Here is a 21,640-nt window from a genome sequence, read left to right as displayed (position 1 = left end):
GCTTGTCTCAAAACACATATCATCTTTAATGAATTTAATTTTTTTTTCATGAAATCCATAAACTTCTCTCTAAGGACTAAAGTTGCAAAAGTATATGTAAGCAGGTAATAAAAATCATAATTTAGACATTTTATTTCCAATCCCTTTTAAACACAAAGCATTAGATTTACATATTTTTCCCAGCTCTTTCGTTTCATTCACTCATTAGATTTACATCTGAAGCATAATTAGCCGACCATATTTGGCAACATATATAGTGAATATGTAAGCCGACCATAGGCGGTCGTCAATTTTGTCTCTAATTCGAGGCTTTGGGTGAATTTTTCAACTTAAACTACTATAAATAGACCCTATTCGTACCTCAATCTCATCATACTATACCCACTGAGAGCTAATAATAAAAGGCTTGTTAAAACAGACAGATATATTATCGAAGTTTCCAATGGCATGGAATAAATTTGTCACCCTTATCACCATCCTTGTGGTTCTTCTTCCGACAATCGCCATGGCGAAAGAATTCGTCGTCGGAGATGACAGCGGCTGGAAAACTAATTTTGACTACGAAGCTTGGGCCAAAGACAAAGTATTTCGTGTTGGTGATACACTAGGTATGTACATTTGCAAATTGTATGCATTTAATTATATAGTTTTATGAGAACCAAATTAACTTAATGTGACTGGTTTTACATTTTAATTACAGTGTTCAATTACAAGGCTCCTAATCACAATGTGTTCAAGGTGAACGGAACTGGGTTCAAGGAATGCATTAAGCCAACAGAAAACGAAGCACCACTTTCCAGTGGAAATGACAAAATAGACCTAAATATCTCTGGAAATAAATGGTACATTTGTTCTGTTAAGAATCATTGTGATTTGGGCATGAAGCTCTTCATTACCGTCTCCGATGAGTCGTCCGCTGTTCGTGGCATCACATTATCTGGTTCATATCAAGCTTTCATGGCCGTCATCACGGCTATCCACATAATACAATCAGTAATTAATTAAACACCCATATTTTATAGAGATGTGCGTTACTTCGGTCCGCTTGCATCCGAGTTCGATTTACATTAGAGTAATTTACAATATTACTTTGCAAAAACAAAAAAAGAACACCGTACATTTTATGGTTTCTGAATTTTACGTTCAATAACTAGAATTGCGTAGTGGGGCACTTGAAGTTTTTGTTCTACAACCGTTTTATCATGTAAGAAGCATTTTTATTGATTGAATTTCAAAGACAATTACGTCTGTTTGTTTGTTAGATTAAAACACCATGTGTCTATTCTAAGCGTACAATTGAAGTCTCCAATATTAAATGATTTAAGGAAAATAACAAGGAAAGCCAAGGCTTCCTCAAATATACTACAGCGCCTGTAATTCAATGCTCTACTTTTGAAGCCTCTGTCATTCGATAGTCCTTATACAAAATTGACGAATGAGAAACAAGTAAATATATATATATATATATATATATGAGGCCGGATCCGTGGCACTATGTTTTTGACACAAGTTTTGACATAATTTTTGGGCCATTAGATTACTCCACTTTCAATGGATGAAATTAAATCTAACATGGATTTTTGACATAAAAAATAAATTAAAATGTTTTTCTATCTCTTCTCTCTATTTTCTCAGGTTGGTAAATTTCTCTCACCAAAGTTTTTTTTTTTTCTCTCCTCTTTCTCTTCCCCATCACGTTCTCTTCTAACTCTTTTTTTTATCAGACAAAAAAAAAAAACAAAAAAAAAACCTTCTTGTCCTTTCTCTCTTTCTTTCATTCTATTTAACTGCAAGAACAGGTGCCTCTCTAGAAATGAAGTTACTCATATCAATGGGTTTCAAATTGTTGTTAATGTTTCTGAATCTTTGGGTTTAGGATTTATGGATTTTAATCTTCGCTTTCAACTTTGAACCAAGCCATTAAAAACTTTAACACATAATATCGCCCTGGTCTTGTAAAAAGAAACTTGTAAATTAAAGTTATGCGAATCAATTTTACCACCAATTCTCAAGTCTTACAAATAGTAGCAGTAAGGAAGTTTGTGCAAATTCAAAATATTATTTGGGTATCATTCTTCTTCACCATGATATCCAAGCTTGTTGAAAGGTAATCCAACTTGGCATTTTTTTAATTAAAAAAAAAAAGACGAAAAACAAAGTAAAAATTGGGACTTTTCACCGAATATGTAGGATTTCATTAGAACATCAAGACACAAGGGTTTGAGCAGCTGAAGCAAAAAAATTGAAGAGATAAATGGAAAGAAAGAAACAGTGAACAGCAAGATGGTTTTTTTTGTTTTTTGGGTTTGATGAGAGAGAGATAGTAAAGAACGTGTTGAAAAGAGGAAGAGGAAAGAGAGAAAAAAAATGATTTATTGAGAGAAATTTATCTTTCCAAGAAAATAGGGAGAAGAGAGAGAAAATTACTTTTATTTTTTTATTTTTTTTATATCAAAAAGCAATATCAAGTATAATCTTATTAATTGAAAGTAGAGTAATCTAAGGACCCAAAAATTGTGTCAAAAATATAGTGCCACGGATCCGTCCCCTATATATTAATTATGTAAAATGCACAATAACTAAATGTAAAGATTCGGGAATCCAAAAACTAGTCTCCCCAAAAAACTCTCTCTTTGATACTCCAAAGCCCTCTTTCAATTAGGGGAGGAGGTGGGCACTACCCCTCCTCCCCTTCCTCTTTCCCCTCCTTCTCCTTCCCTATACTGGGATGCCCTTCTCTCCTCCTTCTCCTCCACCATCCCCCATCGTATGCCCATATAATAAATTAAAGAAGTTGGGCAACGGAACAAAAAGTAAAGGAAACTAATTTTATATTCTGAAAATTAAAAAAATCCAGGAATAAAATTGTATTTCAAACAGTATAGCCACACGGCTATACTATTTATAATATAAAAAAGGATCAGCCCAGCGCATAGGCACCACGTGTCAAAAGCGTACAGCCGCGCGGCTGTACTATTTTATAAAAAAAATTAGAAGGACGCGAGTATAGCCGCCCGGCTATACTATTTGTTTAATTTTTTTTTTAATGCAAAAAATTTAAAAAGAATCTAGTGTAGCCAGCCCCAGCGCCTGTGCGCCACGGGTCAGAAGAGTAGAGCCGCGCGGCTGTACTTAAAAAAAAATTGGGAAAAGCGAGTATAGCCGCGCGGCTATACTATTGCTGCTGCTGTTGTTTTTTTAAAAAAAAAAAATATAAAACATATAAAAAGAATCTAGTGTAGCCGGCCCCAGCGCCTGTGCGCCAAGTGTCAAACAAGTAGAGTCGCACGGCCGTAGTATTTTTAAATAAAAAATTAAGCTAAAACAGAGTATCGCCGGACGGCTATACTGTTAGAGAAAAAAATATATATTATTTTTATTCAATAATATGTGAGAATATAAATATAATACGCGAATTTTGTGTGCCTTATTGAAATTTTTGTAAAAGAATACTTGTATTAAACATGAGAAATACGTGCGGACGTGTATAATACATTATTAAACGCGAAAGTACCAAGATCTTTATACGGATAATAATTTTGGAAAAGTAAAAAAATCAAAGAGGGACAATAGTTACTCGAGTAATGGCCTAATAGTAACGGATAGGGCTCTTGGGCCATGGAGAAATTTAATTAAGACACCCAAACGATTTCACAAAACACTAAATAAATAGAATTTAATTATTTTGCGCACTTTTTCTTTAAATTTTTTTTTTGGGAATGAAATAGTAGTTAAAACATATTTACTAATTAAAGTAATTCAAAGAGGGTAAGATATTACTTAGTTACATATAATAAATTAAAGAAGTTGGGCAACGGAACAAAAAGTAAAGGAAACTAATTTTATATTCTGAAAATTAAAAAAATCCAGGAATAAAATTGTATTTCAAACAGTATAGCCACACGGCTATACTATTTATAATATAAAAAAGGATCAGCCCAGCGCATAGGCACCACGTGTCAAAGGCGTAGAGCCGCGCGGCTGTACTATTTTTAAAAAAAAATTAGAAGGAAGCGAGTATAGCCGCCCGGCTATACTATTTGTTTAATTTTTTTTAATGCAAAAAATTTAAAAAGAATCTAGTGTAGCCAGCCCCAGCGCCTGTGCGCCACGTGTCAAAAGAGTAGAGCCGCGCGGCTGTACTGTTTAAATTTTTTTTTCAAATGGGGTGTTTTACCTAGGGTAGGAGTTTGGAGTCTTGGTTCCGAGATTTTTCGGCCACTCGGTATTGCTTTAGACACCCGAATCTGCCCGCGCGTGCTGGGGCGCGTGGGCGAGGGTGGTGGAGTAACTCTGGGCAGTTTTGAGATCCTCGTGTCATCACGAGCGCGTAGGATTTCGCGGATCTCGATTCGGAGTCCGTTTGAGCCCCGAACGGATTTTCCATATCGCGCGATCCTTGGGTGTAGTGTCGTCAAATTGTCGGATCGCGCTGAATTTCGGATATGTCGGTCTACATGATTTCAGGATCGTGTAGGATTCGACGGATTGCGAGTATAGCCGCGCGGCTATACTATTTGTTGTTGTCGTTTTTTTTTTAAAAAAAATAAAAAAATTTAAAAAGAATCTAGTGTAGCCGGCCCCAGCGCCTATGCGCCACGTGTCAAACAAGTAGAGCCGCACGGCCGTACTATTTTTAGATAAAAAAATTAAGCTAAAACAGAGTATAGCCGTGCGGATATACTTTTAGGGAAAAAAAATGTATATATATATTATTTTTATTCAATAATATGTGAGAATATGAATATAATACATGAATTTTGTGTGCCTTATTGAAATTTTTGTAAAAGAATACTTGTATTACACATGAGAAATACGTGCGGACGTGTATAATACATTATTAAACGTGAAAGTACCAAGGTCTTTATACGGATAATAATTTTGGAAAAGTAAAAAAATCAAAGAGGGACAATAGTTACTCGAGTAATGGCCTAATAGTAACGGATAGGGCTCTTGGGCCATGGAGAAATTTAATTAAGACACCCGAACGATTTCACAAAACACTAAATAAATAGAATTTAATTATTTTGCGCACTTTTTCTTTAATTTTTTTTGGGAATGAAATAGTAGTTAAAACATATTTACTAATGAAATAGTAGAGGAGAGAATAGATAGATGCTTAGCAAATGCAGCCTGGCAAGTCACTTGACCTAACACCAGAGTGCTTCATGAAACGGTGTTGGGATCAGATCACTGCCCTATGGTCCTTGTTTGTAAGCCAAGTGGTAACAGACACATCAAGCTTTTCAAGTTTGGGGCTCACTGGATTAAGGAGGAGGAGAGCTATCAAATCGTGAATAGGTGCTGGCAATCCCAAGTTGGTGGCTCCTGGATTAAGAGGTGGCATAAAAAATTGAGAATGTGCAAGGGTCAGCTTCAGGGGTGGAGTAGATCGAAGTTTAAGAACAATCGGCACGAGGTCGAGAGTACAATGAGCTACTTAAGATCACTGCAAAAGAATTGGCAGGAAAACCGTGAGCTGATTCAACCTGTAGTGGGCAAAATTAATGATCTATGGGCGATGGAGGATAGTTAATGGAAGCAAAGGTCCCGTGTCAATCGGCTAACAACATGTGATGCCAACAATGTTTTGAAAGGCGAGGCGTTAGAGTGAGGCGTTTTATACCTTATGAGGCGAGGCGTAAGCTTTAAAGCGTTGAAACGTAAGCCTTTCGGGTATTGAGTTATTATAATTACAAAAATATAAAACAGCTATTTAATGTATTAAATGCCACTCTAGAATATAAATTAACCATCAAAGCATGTTTATTTCAAAATTTCTCTTACTATTGCTCAATTCTTTACTATATATCCTTTTGGTTAAATTATCTCTCTAAGTCTAGTGCCTTTCTACCTAGTTCGAATAGATAAAAGAGTAGATTATGGAGGTGGACTGAACTGATGGTGGAAGGCGGGAGGCGGTTTCTGTTGGTCTGTTTAGGAACTTTGGCTTTTGGGAGAGGGAAGGAATAAATGGGTAAACTAGTTTCCTTTGAACAAAACGGTGCGTGTCTAATATTAAAACTTAAAACTGAAACGCACAGCTTAACTAAAGGGAAACAAAACAACACAGCCCGTGCAAATGACGTCGTCTGGAATCAGATTTTTCAAATAAAGGAAGTCTGTCTTCCTCGCGAGGCTTGCGCCTTTTACAGCGCATTTGTGTTTAGCGGCCGCCTCGGACCGCCTCGACTTCAAGGCGTACGCCTTTCATGACATTCGCTAAACTGAGCTGCGCCTGAGGAACAACAACATTTCCAAGATCAAGAATGACGATGGGGTTTGGATTGAAAATGCAGAAGGAATTAGACAAACTGTGGAGGCACATTTCAAAAATTTGTTTACAACTAGTGGACACAGAGATTGGGGAATGTACTTGATTGTGTCTCTTGTATTGTTAGTGGTTAGATGAATGCTACGTTGACAAGCCCAATTTTGTAGGTCGAGGTGAAAGAAGCGGTTTTCCAAATGGGGGGTATGAAAGCCCCGGGGCCGAACGGGTTTCAAGGAATGTTCTACCAGACATATTGGGACACCATTCTTGCTGAGGTGCAGGGGACAATGAAAGATTTTTTTGAAGTGCTGTCTCCCCAATTTCCCTCAACTCAACCCACTTAGTACTGATTCCGAAAATCCCTTGTCCTGAGACTGTTTCCCAATTTCGTCCAATTGGGTTGTGTAATTATTCGCATAAAATTCTCTAAAAAATTATGGCGAATAGGCTCAAATCTCACATGCCTGACCTCATTCATCATAGCCAGAATGCCTTCATCCCTGGGCGCTAGATTCAAGATAATATTATCTTGGCTCACGAGGTATTCCATTATCTGAAACTAAGGAAATCGAAGAAGGTGTTCGAAATGGGAGTAAAACTTGATATGAATAAAGCTTATGATTGTGTGGAGTGGGATTTCTTGGAGGCAATGATGATTCGAATGGGGTTCACTGTGAGGTGGGTGGAGTTGATTATGAGCTGTATCAGAACTGTGTTTTTTTTCTGTAATCCTCAATGGACAACCAGGAGGAGGATTCAAACCCACCCGGGGATTGAAACAGGGAGACCCTCTCTCCCCTTACCTGTTCTTACTAGTGAGTGAGGTTCTCTCCTTATTAGTGCTTAAGGCGTGCGAATCTGGTTTTTTGCAAGGCATCAAATTAAGAAGGTCAGGACCTACCCTCTCCCATCTCATGTTTACCGATGATACTTTAATCTTCCTAAGGGCCACTGAGCAGAATTATACAAACATGGTGCAGCTTTTAAATGCCTATTGTAGGGCGTCTGGACAACAAATTAGTTTGGCCAAATCAACTATTTTCTTTAGCCCCAATACTCCATCAAATTTGGGCCACCAAATCTGCCATATCCTTGCGATGCCTCGGGTTGATAATCCTGGAAGTATCTCGGTCTCCCTACCATTTGGGGCCGCTCAAAGCGTGAGGCATTGTTGTACATTAAGGAGAAGATTATGTCTAAAATCCAAGGTTGGAAACAACAACTTCTTTTGCAGGCATGTGGAGAGGTTCTGTTGAAAGCAATGGTTCAAGCAGTTCTTGCTTATCCAATGCACATTTTTGTGTTCCCTTCAAAAATCTGTAAGGAAATTGATTTGTTAATGGTAAATTTCTGGTGGGGCCAAAATGGAAATGAGAAAAGGATACACTGGATCAGCTAGAATTCTTTGAGTCTCTCAAAACAATCTGGCGGTATGGGCTTCCGTGACCTTCATGAATTTAATTTGGCATTGATAGCTAAGCAATATTGGAGACTCATCACCGAACCTGACTCTCTTTGGGCAAAAACTTTGAAGGATCTTTATTTTCCAAATGAGAACTTTCTTCAAGCCAGAAAAGGTAGTCGGGCTTCCTGGGCATGGGCTAGTTTACTACAAGGAGGGGATATTCTGCTACAAGGCGCTCACTGGCAGGTTCTGGATGGCTCTCAGGTTAGGCTTTGGGTTGATAATTGGATTCCAGGTTTTGAGGGTGGAAGGCTGCAACCTGCGACTAATGGTATGGTGGATTTAGAGCAAACAATCAATTCCATTATTAATTTTGATACTTGTAATTGGGACCTCAACCCCATTCGACACCTGATTGATGACAGGGCTGCTGAAGCCATTGCCAAAATTAAATTTGCAAGCCCGAGAAATAAAGATAGATTGGTATGGCTTTTCGAAAAGAATGGATGCTACTCTGTAAAATCTGGATATCACTGGCTGCATAGCTCCTCAACTTCTCGTCAGCAAAATAGACCTTCCTCCTCTCGTGATGTTGATGTGGCTTGCTGGAAATTTGTTTGGCGAATAACAGCTCCCCCGAAAATTTGTAACTTTATTTGGAGAGCTGTTCGAAATGGTATTGCCACGAAGGAGAACTTATTTCGGAGGAAGATGAGCACTTCCCTTATTTGCTCCATTTGCGGTGAATTTGTCGAATCTGTTGAACACTTGCTCTTGCTTTGTCCTTGGGTTGAACCTGTGTGGTTTGGTGGCCAATTGAATATCAAGATTGACAAGGGAGCTATCACAAGTATGGACAGATGGTTGTTGTCAATAACAAATGAGGTGGTTCTAAGTGTGTCCGATTGAGAATGGATGAGTACTTTTATTGCCCACACTTGTTGGCACATATGGAAAGCCCATTGCAAAGCCGTTATGGAGCATAAGGCCCCGCATACCCTCTCAATTATAAGGGCAATCCAAACCTCTTGTGGTGATTTTTTGGAGGTTCAACAGTTCATCAATCAACGTCGAAATGGTGCTCCTCAAGTTCATAAACCACCCCAACGGTGGTCTCCTCCCCCAAGTAATATAATCAAGGTTAATGTTGATGCTTCATCGAGATCTGATGTTCATCAGGCAGGGGTGGGAATTGTCCTTCGTAGTGCTTCAGGGGAATTTGTGGTAGGTGGGGCTCTTCCAATTATGGCTGATTCCCCCTTACTTGTTGAAGCTTTGGCTGTGTTTGAGGGGTGCAAATTTGCCAAGCAGCAAGGCTGTGATCACATCGTAATTGAATCTGATTGTAAGGAGATTATCAATGCTCTTCAACGGTCCATTTCAAGAAGCAAGTGGCATGTATATCTGGTGCTCACCTTGATCAACAAGAACCAGGTAGAATTCAGGGAGTGTAGGTGGTCTTGGGTTCCTAGAACCGCAAACCTGGCAGCAGACCACTTGGCCAGGATAGCAACGTCGAGGGGTAGGCATTCTTAATAAGGACGGGTTACCTTGTCCACCCCAATATTAGTTTGAGGCTAGAGAGGAATTTGACGATGCCACCACCTGTTGGTTGGGTCGTCTCCTACCTGTTCTTCCCCTAGTCTTTGTTCTTGTATGTCCTGTTTTCCTGGTTGCAGTTGTCCTTAGCTTTGGACTCTAGCTTTGTATCTTTGGCTTTTTGCCCTGGTAATGTATTTCCAGTTTGACCACAAAAAAAAACTAAAAAAAACTCAGCTTCCCCTTTACAGTTAATCAGACCGAGCAAAAACGAAAAAAAACTAAATCAAATAAACGTAACAAACTCTTCCCGCTCTTCTTCTTTAATCACCTTTCAAAAACTCAAAGTAGCAGAGAGAATAGCAAAATCAGCCATGAAACTGATGATAAACCAGTTGGTGATCCAAAAACCCCCATAAATAAGAAGAATTGTGTATAAAGGAGGAAGAGGAAGGAATTAGGGAGTCATAAATGGATTGAAAACAACTGCGTCAGGGATACATGTGATATCTTCCATGATTATAGCGGTTACAGCGCTCCACATCTATACCAAGCCATCTCCATCTCAAGTGAGCGCCATTAGGAAATCCACTGCCTTGGTCGCGGCTGCAGGAGACCACTCATGCCTTGGTCGGGTGGATGTGGGTTTGTGGGTGTGTGTCATGGGTAAGTGATTGTTTGGGTGGGGAGATGGTGGGGGAGGGGGTCTAGTTCTGGTACAGAGAAAGAAAGAGGGAGAGAGAAGAAAGTAATTTTGTAAATATTATTTTTTTCCTATTTGTTAATTTTTTTTTTTTAAACTCTTTTTTCTTCACATGTGGCACTTATTGTTAGAAATATGCTATTAAAGTCAACTAATTATATAATAGTTAGAGTTAAGGACATCTTTGATAAAAGACATATTATGTTATCAATAGGCAAGAAAGGTTGTTTTATACATTAAATCATCCTATATTATCTTTCAATATTTAGAACAACTATAGTCCAAGGAATACTCAAGTAGATATGAGAGCTATGTAATGAGATTGCATACACGGAGACTTCTCACCATCCCTAAATCTTGAATATGTTCCTGGTCATAGGAATATTGATTGGGCATCAATATTCCGCAAAAACCAATACACACAATCTTGTTTATATGTAGGGAATGTCAAGGTCTCAAGTCATTAAGTGTGAAAACACATCGATATGTGTGTAGGTGCTTGTAGAAGAACAAGTTCACTGAACGCGATCCAACACATGAGTTACAGCGTGGAAGTCTTTACTCACATGTCAAACTGGAACTCATAAATTGCAATGGTGCAAACTAATCCTTAGACCTGTGGAATCATAGATGTTTTGTGGGTATATTGTTAATCTTTGAGGGCACTATACGGTCATGCTAAATTAGGCATAGCTTAAAGGTGCTCATCAAGATTCTCAATAAAGTCATGGAAGCAAATGAAGGTACAATAAGGAATCTCTACTCTCAGTAAAGGAGAGAGAATACTCCAAGATATGATTGATCAAATCTCTGCGTAGAGTAGTAGATAAGACTTGAAAAAAGAAGTCTTCAAATCTTACCAGGATAATCATATAAAAAGAATGATTCACATTAGGATATTGACAATCGGATTCCACAATCTAATAATGTGAATAAGGAGTATTGACATAAGAGAATGATTCAATTGCGTGGTCATTCCAATTTGAATAGGTTCTTTCACAACGTTTCATTTAGCTTGGATAACCATGACTTGCTGCTAGGCGACAACCATGGTTTGTGGATGTCCTAAAAGGTTTCAATTAACCTTTATTAATATGAAGAATTAAATTGTGGAATTTAATTCGTATATCATCTTTGAGAAGTTGAGTCAACCCACTACCTTGCTAAAGGGAACTTACGGATCTGCACACCCAAAGAATGTGATTAGAGGTACAAATGAGGAGAAATGAAATGAGAAGATACAAGTCAATGGTTGATAATCAAATGTCACAGTCAACGGTCAAAAGTCAACATGTTGACCGGAGCAATTGACCAAAGTCAAATAGTTCTACTGGGTCAATTAAGTAAGACTATAATTATAATTTAAAATTAAATTACAATTAAAAGATTAATTATGGAATTAATATTGATACAGAAATATTGGATTGGGCTTTTAAATATGATTTAAAAGAAAATGGACAAAATTACCCAAAAGGCTATTGGGCCCAAGGGATAAGTGGCATAAGATGACATGACACATGAACCAATCGGAGCTCCAAATACCCACCCAATTGCCTTTTGTGTTGTTCTATATAAGCTAAGTGTCGGAGAGAACCTTGCTATGATTTTTGGTTTCCTACTTTGGTTGATGAGTGATTATCTTTGTATCTCATCTTGCATAACCAAAAATTGGTCCAATCAAGAAGTAGATTAGCATCCGTACTTCTTGATTGCCTTCTCTTCATCTGTAGGAGCATTTGGTGTGGTGAGGTAGAAGACTTCAATCTTGGAGTCTTAAGGTGAAGAAGTCAAAATTAAGAGAAACAAAAGGCCTTTCCAACAAAGGTGTTCATTCTTGATAAATCAAGAAAATGTCATAAAGGGTAAAGATCTATTCCCTTTTTCCCTTTTCTATTTGTGTTCAAAGAGACTAGGCTAAGATACTTGGTTTAAAATGAAAAATGTTTAGCTCAACTAGTATAAACAAAATGAATCCGCCATTTAGAATGTTTTTGTTGTATAGGTTGTGGCTAAAGTTCATTTCCTAAGCATTAGATGCATGTTTCCTACACTTATATGGCATACATTTCAGCAAAAAGATGGGTCCCATTCGTTCTATGTCAGTGTTTTTAACAGAATTTTTAACAAAGTTAACGGTGGGGGCAAAATGAAACACCAAACCTTGGTCAAGGGAGCACTTTGGGTCGCTTTAAGTTTCAAGGACAGTAATTAAGCCTATATAATATATGTAAATCTTAACTAGACTTTATATCTTAATCCTAACCTTGATCCAACATGATTGAAATAGAGGATCTTCTTCACCTATGCAACACCTTGGTACTCTCTTTCTAGATGGGGGTGAGAAACTGTTTGAGTGTGTTTTGCTTCAATGGAAGGGACTACTATATATTGCATTACTCGAATGCCTTGCCCATCAAGTAGCAGCCAAGTGTTCTATTTGCATTAGATTAGGTTGTTTTCAATCTATATAGAATTAGGAAGTCTCTTAGCTCTTATATTTTAATTAAACTAGCTTTGCACAAGAGATAATCCGATAAGCTAGAGTTTTAGCTCTTGATCAAACAAACTACTTGAGTCCTCATATGATTAAAAGACCACAATTCGTGGATTAAGACAATGAATTGTCTTACAATATAATGCTACTTGATGTGTACCAAAGCATAATATTTAAGCCGACCATACTTGCATTGGCAACATAGTGAAAATTGTAAGCCGACCATAGGCGGTCTTCAATTTTGTCTCTTATTCGAGGCATATTGGATGAACTTTTCAGCGTCAATATTGATGAGTAATTTTGATCAGCTTATACAGACTCTACATCTACAACCCAAATCAATTAAAAAAAATTAACACCAAAAAGAAATATTAATTTGGGAATATTAATTTGTATGTTCCATATGCCCCAACAGCCAACCCCATGGAAACTGCTAGCATGACTTCCACAGTAGTCCTCGTAACATTCAACGTTGAGACTAATTTACTCAGGCCAAGTTGATCTGCTTTATGAACTTTCTTAGGCAGAATTATAGAAAGAACACCTGCTTCAAATTTTGTTTTCATATTGCACAGCTTGTATTCTCTTCTTTCAAGTGGTATTTCTTTGCTGAAGCGCTTCCATCTTGTTGCTGAGGTTCCTTCCAAAACATATTCACGTTCTCCTTCGATCAATATTTTGCCAAACTTGACCTGCACGTTTATTTGATCCCGTTGGAAGCCTGCAAAAGTTCAAAGGAAACTGAAATCTACTTAATAAAAAGGCGCCCAAGGAATGAGGAAAAATCATAGATTGGAAAGAGATCAGATTGCTATTTTATTTTATACACTGGGATGGATACAAACTCTTAACCTATTCTAATCCAAACCCCCTCTTTTTAACCCCCAACCTCCCCACTGACTAAGAAAGATTTGGGTTTTAAATCATGCTATATACTTATATAATAATAATTCGGGATTAGGAGGGTGAACCAGGAATTTAAATAGGAGGGCTGGGCAAAATTTGTTTTTCTTTCTTCTATATTATAATAGATTCTTCAATTGCTCTAGAGAAATTAGAAACCAAACAAGTTTATTCTTGGCTTTGTGGAATAAAATACAATCAGTGGCTGCAGAGTTGTGGGAGTATATGGGTTACGTAGCTTATAAAATTTACGAAGGGTGGGCGAATATATGTGGGAGAGTAGGGGTACCTTATCAAATTTGCACCAAATCGGAATTCGCTAGAGCCCACTCCAACCTCTACACAGTTCAGCCAAACAATAAACCGCAAAAAGAAATAAAATCTAATAAAATCTTGATGTTTTAACCGAATTAGCTACAATCTATACCGTTGCGAGAAATCAAAGTCTTTAGTGCCTACTTAAATTTAGTAACTTTTTCACGTGTCATAGTATTATTGGCCGGAAATAGCAAAACAAAGGTATCCTGATTGCAAGCAAGTTTTTCTGCAAAGTTAGGGCTTCTGAAATCCCCGATCCTTAATTACATAGCCAATTAAGAAAAGAAAAAGAAAAAGAAATATCTACCTCTGCCCATCCAAAACTTCAAAGGGATGAGTAAATTATATTACCTTGGAGATGGACTCTCAGAGTGTTGCTGATTTCCCCACTTTGCCATTTGCAAAAGGGTTCAAAATAATCGTAATAATTAGATTTGGTGTCCATGGGAGGATGCCTACATTAATACCTAGTTTCTTATGGAAGAGAGATATTAAGTGTGCTCTAGCTATGAATTAAGTATAGGTCCATTTATACTTTGCCAACAAAGCAAACTATATAGACTTTACCAAATGGTAATAGAATCATTCCTTTCTTTTCGTTTGCTTTGTTTCGAAAGCTAGGTAGCTCTTTCGCATATATATGGGCCTTCCTTTGCTCACGTTTACGTAATTATTCTTAACCTCTCTTTCTTATCCAGCACCACTGCACTAGCACGTAGTATTTTCGGTCCACGTTTTATAATATGAATATATGTTTATTGATACTATACTCTAAAATAGAATTTACAAGTAACATGCGTATTTTAGCAAAAAAATTTGATTTAGGAAATAAAACCTCAAACCTTTATAAAATTAATAAACTAACAGAGAGAAATATCATTAAACAAAGAGCCAATTGATTTCTCAAAAGTGCTTTATTATTAGTTTAATCAATTCAAATTTAGGGATTTTTAATTTTTTCTATTTAAAATATTAGGGGAAATTAAAATTCAAAATTGAATCACATTCCCACCGCAACTAAAATTTTATTGCAATGAACCACCTATATAGCCTTCATCCATATTAATTTTGTGCCAAACGTAACATGCCATTTGCATGTGGCTCTTTTTCAATGGTTTTTTGTTTTTTTTTGAGGTCCAAAATATCAACGTACACTTTTCTTCAAGCGTGCTTGACCAAAAAAAAAAAACTTTTCTTGAAGTGCGGTGCGCGAAGCATGTACTACTTTTTGGACTAAATTGATGAAGTTAGTCATATATATGGTACATTTGCAAATTCTTTTATTAAGTTGGCCAGTTGACTTAATTTCTCATATGATTAGTTGAGGAATAGGCAAATGGTTGCATACAACAAGTTACATCTAAGATTTTTCTCGAAACTCAGACAATATTTAAAAAATTTAAGAAAGAAATAGGAAGGAAACCCACTTTCTAAACTACCCTATTTAAAAAGAGATAATTTATCTATACTCGTTATGTAAAAATGAGCCATATAAAGGTGTCTCTCAAATAAGCTAATTTGAAATCTCTCTCTCTCTCTCTCTCTCTCTCTCTCTATATATATATATATATATATATATAGCATATTTAAATTATGAGGTGCATAGGTATGGCGTTGCCCCCTTACTCTCCTAAAGTCGTTGAGCTAAGTGACTTCGTAACCTTTTCATAGTATAGTAGAATGAAGGCTACGCACTAGGGGTGGGCGCGGTCCGGTTTGGTCCGGTTCTCACCTCAAACCGGAACCGAAACCGGTATTATTTAACCGGTCCGGTTTGGTCCGGTTTAGGCAAAAAAAATTTCGAAAACCGGCCGGTTCGGTTCTGACCGGTTCCGGTTTTGAACCGGATTATTAATTTATTATTTTTTTTTAATAAAAAAATTATAATAAATAACTTATTTTTTTAGCTTAAAAATGAACAAATAATCCAATTCATACATTTAGAAATTTTTTGAAGTTGAACTTGAAAAATTAGTGATTATAGAAGTTAAAAAATGGCATTAGATTTTAAAATTTTGTAAAAATATAAATATAAAATATATGACCAGTCCGGTTCGGTCCGGTCCGGTGCGGAGAGATGTAAAATCAGAACTGGAACCGGTTGGAACCTGTTCGGTCCGGTTCCGGTCCGGTTTGTTGACTTTTTTGGTCAACCGCTTTTTTTTCCGGTTTTTTTTCACCGGTTCGGTTCGGTGTTCCGGTTTTCCGGTCCCGATGCCCACCCCTACTACGCACTGACAGTCTTAGAAAGCCGTAGTGTAGTAGATTGACTGGGCCTGAATTGGGCCTTTACCCTTACCCAATATGTGGTGTTCACTGTTGGGTTTGAATGTTTACCTCTACCCCTTACCCAATATGTGGTGTTCACATGTTGGGCTTGAATGTTTGACTCCAATATTGACTTGGCTCAATGTGTGGCTCACTATGTGATGGTTCCACGTGAGGGGGCGTGTTGAAGAATATAAATTCCATATCGGAAACTTGACTAAATAAAATATAAGATATAATGAATGGTTTCAATATTAATATCACCGAAGCCTTTTGTGATAAAACCGCACACCTATTGGGCTTTGTAGGTGGTTAAGTTAGAGATAATATCAGTGTTGTTAGTAGTGAGTCGTTGACCCGTTTCTTTGAAATTTAACAGAAGTGACCTCCCAACCCAGCCTCATCTTCATAATATCTCATCCTCATACCAAACCCTATTCATATCGCTACACAGAAAATGTAGATGGACGGTTTGGTTTATTTTTCTTTTCAATTTATATTTTGCTTTAAATTTTCATTATTTATTAATATTTTAGGCAAGATGGCTTGTCTTAACCCTCAAATTGATAGCCAAATTGATGGAATGTGACTGAAGCACTCAATATGGATGAATGAAAGAGTTGGGAGACCCCATAACCTCCAAAAACACATTTGAGGACAAAATTATAAATCAGGTATAAATTCAGGAATTACTTAAGTTAAAAACCCTTCATGAATATGTATTCCTAATAGTGATATGACGTTTTTTTGGAGAATGATATGGCTTCTATAGATCGTTAATGTAGGAAAATTTTGCAGCATAAATGAAAATTGAAGTAATAAACTATAATTCGTATTTTCTTAGTGTGTATATTTAACGAAGTACATTTAATATCTTTTGCTAGTATTGATGAGTAGATAATTAATATGATATTTAAATTAATAGAGTATAGTAATCAAATTTAACAATTTTGTATCAAGTAAAATATTAATTATAATGTCACAGTAAAGAAAAATATATTTCAATATATAAGGTGCCCCTCTGTAAAAGGTTTCTGCCTCCGCCACTACCCCGTGTTGTAGTTACTATAGCTTGTATTAAAAAATATATATATATATATATATATATATATATATGAAAATTGATTGGCATAACTTTTAGATTATGAGAGGACCCACAGCCATAGAACCCTCAGAGAAAATGAACCATAAACAAAGGCTATATTATAATATTACCCGTTTGTATAAAGCAAGTATATGCAACTAGAAATGCCTATATGAATATTAACAAAGGCACTAGACTCATACGAGTTTTAATTGATTAGTGCTTCTCAATAGCGTGCTTAGATGGAAAGCATTTGAAGATTACGTAACCTCCAACAGCCACGCCCACAACAACAGCTATTGCAATTCTCAGGATCGCCATTTTACTAGTTTTCAGCCTCGAAAGCAAACTTTTGTTGACAACTGAATCAGATGCGTCATTTGAAGGTTTCTTTTTTGGCAGCCTTATGGAAAGAACGCCATAACCAAACCTTGCATGAATATCCTTGGTGTTATAAACATCACAAGGCACTTTGAATTCTTGGCGGAAACGAATCCATCTGGTTCCATCCACAGGACGTTGGCCTTCAATGTTTATGGTCTCTTTCTCCTCATTCAAGCATACATTGAATTGCGCAATCTTGAAACCTAATACGTACCGATGCAAATTATACAAGAAGAAATCATTACCTTCCAAACCTAGTTATAAGTAACTCAATTTCTTGAGACAAAGATTAATGAGAGTGAACTTTATATAGACTCACTAGATGATATTTTGCTCTTTCCTCGATTCTCCTCTAATGAAGCTTTATTCTTTAGATTCAAAAGTTGATTTTTTTAATTTGTAAATTGCAAGCTATAGTACTGTATTTTCTTCTCTTTTTTTGGACAAGATGATAATGATACTACTCTAATCTACACGTTGAGGGATTCGAACTCGGGTGGTGGGTACATTAGAAGGAAATACTATTAAATTACACATTTGGCGATTAATATACGTATCCATAATTTCCAATATCACTGACTTTCCTACTAGCCTAACTAATACCTTTCCAAGCTTATATATTCAGATACTTTTGTTCCTTTTATCATAGCATTTTCAAGCATATTGTCCTTATAAAGCAATGCATCACGTCCGGACCATAATAAAAGGAACTATAAACAATAAACACAAGGATATCTAGAAAAAAAAAAATTAAAATAGGAAATTACCATGGAGAGGAATCTGGTATGTATCGTATCGTTCCTCTCTTTGGAACTTGCAGTAAGGCATGAAATCCTCATAAGAACGTATAATGCTAACGACTTCACCGTTGGAATCCATGGCAACCGCTTAAGTTTGCTTTTCTTTTTCTCTCTCTCTCTCTCTCTCACACACATATATATATATATATATATATATATATATATATATATAGCCGGAACGGATGGAATTACAGGTTTCGTGTAGGTTGGTCCAGAAGAGAATATTTCTTAGCATGTTTCATATTCCTAACCTGTCTTTCTTTTCTGTCTTTGCATTTCTTTAAAACAAGGCATGCGGAGAAACTTAGCTGATGCCCTTTTAACACAATATATTAAAATAGAAGTAAGTGATCAATATAACTGAGTAGTATTGTCAAGCCTGGTTCAGAAATTTTGAGCGCCTGGCTGTGCAACACTTAAATTAGAGCCCTAACATAATCTAATATGTAAATACTAAAAATAAATTTGTCATGACTTAATGTCATAAAACAATTTTTTTTATAACAAAAATTTATCATCAATTAGCATGTAATAACAATCACAACTCAAATTCATAAGAGTTCAAGAGAAAGAAGAAGGCATGAATTTTTTTGTTTTGTATTGTTTTGAATGGAAGAAAGTACTTTTTTTTGTGTGTGATATATACTGCTGTTTGTTTAGTTGGATCTTTTCTCTTTGTGTTTTTTTTTTCCAAGTGCTTATTTTCTATAAACTATTTTAAATTTTGTTGCTATAATGAAAAAAGAATAAAAATACAAATAGAATGACATCACTAAGACTCGAACTTGGGCCTTGTCTGGTACAAAGGGACATGCGCTAGAAACAAGCTTCACCAAATACACTTTTTATGTCAATGTGTTGTATGATGGAGTATATATAACGTTTTTATAAAATTAATTTATATAATATAAAGTAAAAAAATTTCGGCGGCCCTCAAAAAGCACGGGGCTATGGAGTGGCTCCACTTGCACCATGCCTGGGCTGCCCTTGGTATTTGTAAACTTCCAATGATAAATACTTTGTATAAGACTACTCTTTTAATTATAGGTCATACTAGGGAGACCATCTTTAGATACCAACTTATATATAATAGAGGTGGAGCCCACCCATACAATGGGTCACATCTCTATTGCAGAAATAGTACACAAGTTGGTCTCTAAAGTTCGTTTCCTTAGCATTTTCCTTTAGTTATTCATCAAAATCTCCTACGCATTTATATATAATGAAAAAGACCGTCAATATCACTCAGTAATGCCAAATCAAAGAAATAAACATTTGTGTAGCCACTTTGCAATCATAAAGCTTTTAGGGTTTTTAATTGTAGAGGTCCATAAATTTACCTCGAGTTTCAATTGAGTCATGAAACTTTTTTTTGGGGCAATTAGGTCTGCCAACTCGACAAGTAGTTGCAATTAGCTCCTACAGTGATAGTCTATCAATTTGGTCATCAAAGTGAGGGCTAAAAGCATCATTTCCAGAGCAGGTGTCTCCTAAGCTGACCTAGCCAACCATCCATTCCCAAGAACTTGGTTCCATTGGCATTTTGTTTATCAGCTCAGAAGCTTCTTCCAGCACCCAACTCTTCCAATTAAAACGACATCATACTCTAGACTCTAGCCATGCTTTCAACAAACAAACAAAAAAAAAAAAAAACTAACCCTTCCCTCCTCCTTTCTCCTAATTTCTCTATTTTCTATTCCGCAACAACCATATCCCATTTATACTGTAAAATCCATAAAGGAGAAGTGTAATGTAATTCTTGAAAGACCAGAAGCCACCCAGAGACAGTACTAAGAACCACAAAAGCCAACCAACACTAACAAACATATGGGCATGGAAGACCATCCCTTAACAAAATCAAAACCAATGAAAGGGCTAATCAGCCCATTGCAGCACCACTCAAAGGCTCCCACTTAATCCTCTGGCAAGGCTTATGTACCCAATCTAGACCAGTCCTTTGAAATAAGCCCAAAAGGAAAGATGGGTGCACTTGCAAAGGGTTAGAGTGCAAGGCAAATCGCGGGGATATGAGGGTGTTGTTGGGAATAAGGTTTGTGTTGTCAAAAGTCTAATTTACCCTTAATATTGACAGAGTGTGACGAAAGGATTCAATCAAAACAATTTATCGAGTTGGCCGATCTAATTGCCTCATAAAAAAGTTTTGAGACTACTGAAACTCGAGGTAAAGTTCAGGGACCTCTATAGTTAAAAACCCAAGCTTTTATGCTTATGTGCTTAGTAGTGTTAACATGTTAGGTTATGTTTAGCTAAGGCTTTTAGCTTCCCTTGACAACTTTGTAATTGCACATGTAATTCATCAACCTCTAGGTTAATTAGACTAGGATAGTCTAGTTTCAGATGATTAATGTGCCTGAGATCAATAGTGGCACGATGCAATCAAGATATTCAAAGGTAAATCATGCATTGCATATATATTAGGACATATCGAGTCAATGTGATGACTAGTCATTCGTTACTGCCAGCTCATTTAATTTCTCATGGGTTACCAACTATAGGTTTTCTGTCCTGATGAAGTTTTTGTCTATTATGAAGTCAATGAGTGGCTACTAGCTAGGAGAATTTAGGGCAGATTTCTTTTTGGGTAAAAAGGGAGGCTACAACATTGTAGCCATCAGTTTTACAGAAAAATAGAATTTTGAGAGCCTTTCTTCTCTGTTTTTCTTCCTTCTTAGTGAAGTCTAGGTTTTCATTATGAGATTTTGAAAAATGATTTTTAAAATCTGCTTTGATATTTAAAATCCTCTTCACTCATTCATTCATCATTTTTTAGAGAAAGAAAGAGAGTCATCTTCTTCTTCTCCTCTGCAAATGGTGAGATGAGTGAGATATGAGGTTTCCAAAATGAGATTTTCAAATTTTTTTTTGAAATCTTTGTTATTCAAAATCTGCATCTAGGCTAGTTAACCACATTCTCATTCATATCTAGATCAGATTCTTGCCATGGGATGAAGGAGTTTATGGACTAGCTGCCAATTCCATGAAGGACAAGCTACTATCTCAACTAAGTTTGGAGAAGAAGGGTGCATATGGAGGTAGTGCTCATTTCCTAAATAGACCTAGGATTGCTTGAGCTTGTGATTACTTTTTCTGTAATAACCTTCTTAACTTGGTGGATTGCCTGGTCGGAGTGATGATCCCTAGTTTTTCCCAATGGTGGGTTTCTAGGTAAACATTTCTGGGGTGTTTCTTTGATTTATATGCCTAGTCATACTGTTTGCGTTATATATGAAATGTTGATGAATGTTTCACACACCTATCACTCAAGTTGTTGCTAGCATAAGGGATGCCTAGATTGACTGGTCCTTTTGAGTGCCTAGGTTGTCACGTAGTTATCTTGTAGGCTTGTAGGGATTTGAATATTTGATGTATTTTGCATAAGTGTTATGCTACCGTTGAATGCGTGTGGTCAATTGTGTAATCGAGGAAGCCAACATTGACTGACTTTCA

General features: G+C 36.6%; 3 protein-coding genes across 4 annotated transcripts; 1 reads left to right on the top strand and 2 right to left on the bottom strand.

Moving 5' to 3' along the window:
* LOC18771853 (stellacyanin) lies at positions 506–1,005 on the top strand. The gene is made up of 2 exons (XM_007202959.2): positions 506–608; positions 701–1,005. Exons 1-2 carry the CDS (start codon positions 506–508, stop codon positions 1,003–1,005), a joined length of 408 nt encoding a protein of 135 aa, XP_007203021.2.
* LOC109950298 lies at positions 12,569–14,118 on the bottom strand. 2 transcript variants are annotated; one of them, XR_002272608.1, is made up of 3 exons: positions 13,988–14,118; positions 13,608–13,656; positions 12,569–13,136 (listed from the first exon to the last, which is right to left on the bottom strand). XR_002272608.1 is itself a non-coding variant. In XM_020568845.1 (2 exons), exons 1-2 carry the CDS (start codon positions 14,079–14,081, stop codon positions 12,787–12,789), a joined length of 444 nt encoding a protein of 147 aa, XP_020424434.1. In that variant the 5' UTR covers positions 14,082–14,118; the 3' UTR covers positions 12,569–12,786. The 2 variants fall into 2 exon arrangements, 1 of the variants encoding a protein (XP_020424434.1); XM_020568845.1 differs by lacking the exon at positions 13,608–13,656.
* On the bottom strand, positions 17,086–18,295 carry LOC18770105 (inactive protein RESTRICTED TEV MOVEMENT 2). Its single transcript, XM_007203238.2, has 2 exons — positions 18,140–18,295; positions 17,086–17,575 (listed from the first exon to the last, which is right to left on the bottom strand). The coding sequence occupies exons 1-2, from the start codon at positions 18,249–18,251 to the stop codon at positions 17,205–17,207; spliced, it is 483 nt and encodes a 160-aa protein (XP_007203300.1). The 5' UTR covers positions 18,252–18,295; the 3' UTR covers positions 17,086–17,204.

The sequence above is a fragment of the Prunus persica genome, chromosome G7, assembly GCF_000346465.2.
Source record: "Prunus persica cultivar Lovell chromosome G7, Prunus_persica_NCBIv2, whole genome shotgun sequence".
In the NCBI taxonomy this organism is placed as follows: Eukaryota; Viridiplantae; Streptophyta; class Magnoliopsida; order Rosales; family Rosaceae; genus Prunus; species Prunus persica.
The sequence above is the reverse complement of the archived record's forward strand: the minus strand, read 5'-3'. Positions and strand labels throughout refer to the sequence as shown.

What these genes read in the sequence shown, in the direction of transcription:
- LOC18771853 (XM_007202959.2), top strand. Translation starts at nt 506, where the DNA reads ATGGCGAAAGAATTCGTCGTCGGAGATGACAGCGGCTGGAAAACTAAT. An exon ending in TCGTGTTGGTGATACACTAG is followed by an intron (nt 609 to 700) that starts GTATGTACATTT and finishes TTTTAATTACAG; the next exon opens with TGTTCAATTACAAGGCTCCT.
- LOC109950298 (XM_020568845.1), bottom strand. Translation starts at nt 14,081, where the DNA reads ATGGACACCAAATCTAATTATTACGATTATTTTGAACCCTTTTGCAAA. An exon ending in TCTGAGAGTCCATCTCCAAG is followed by an intron (nt 13,137 to 13,987) that starts GTAATATAATTT and finishes GAACTTTTGCAG; the next exon opens with GCTTCCAACGGGATCAAATA.
- LOC18770105 (XM_007203238.2), bottom strand. Translation starts at nt 18,251, where the DNA reads ATGGATTCCAACGGTGAAGTCGTTAGCATTATACGTTCTTATGAGGAT. An exon ending in ATACCAGATTCCTCTCCATG is followed by an intron (nt 17,576 to 18,139) that starts GTAATTTCCTAT and finishes GGTACGTATTAG; the next exon opens with GTTTCAAGATTGCGCAATTC.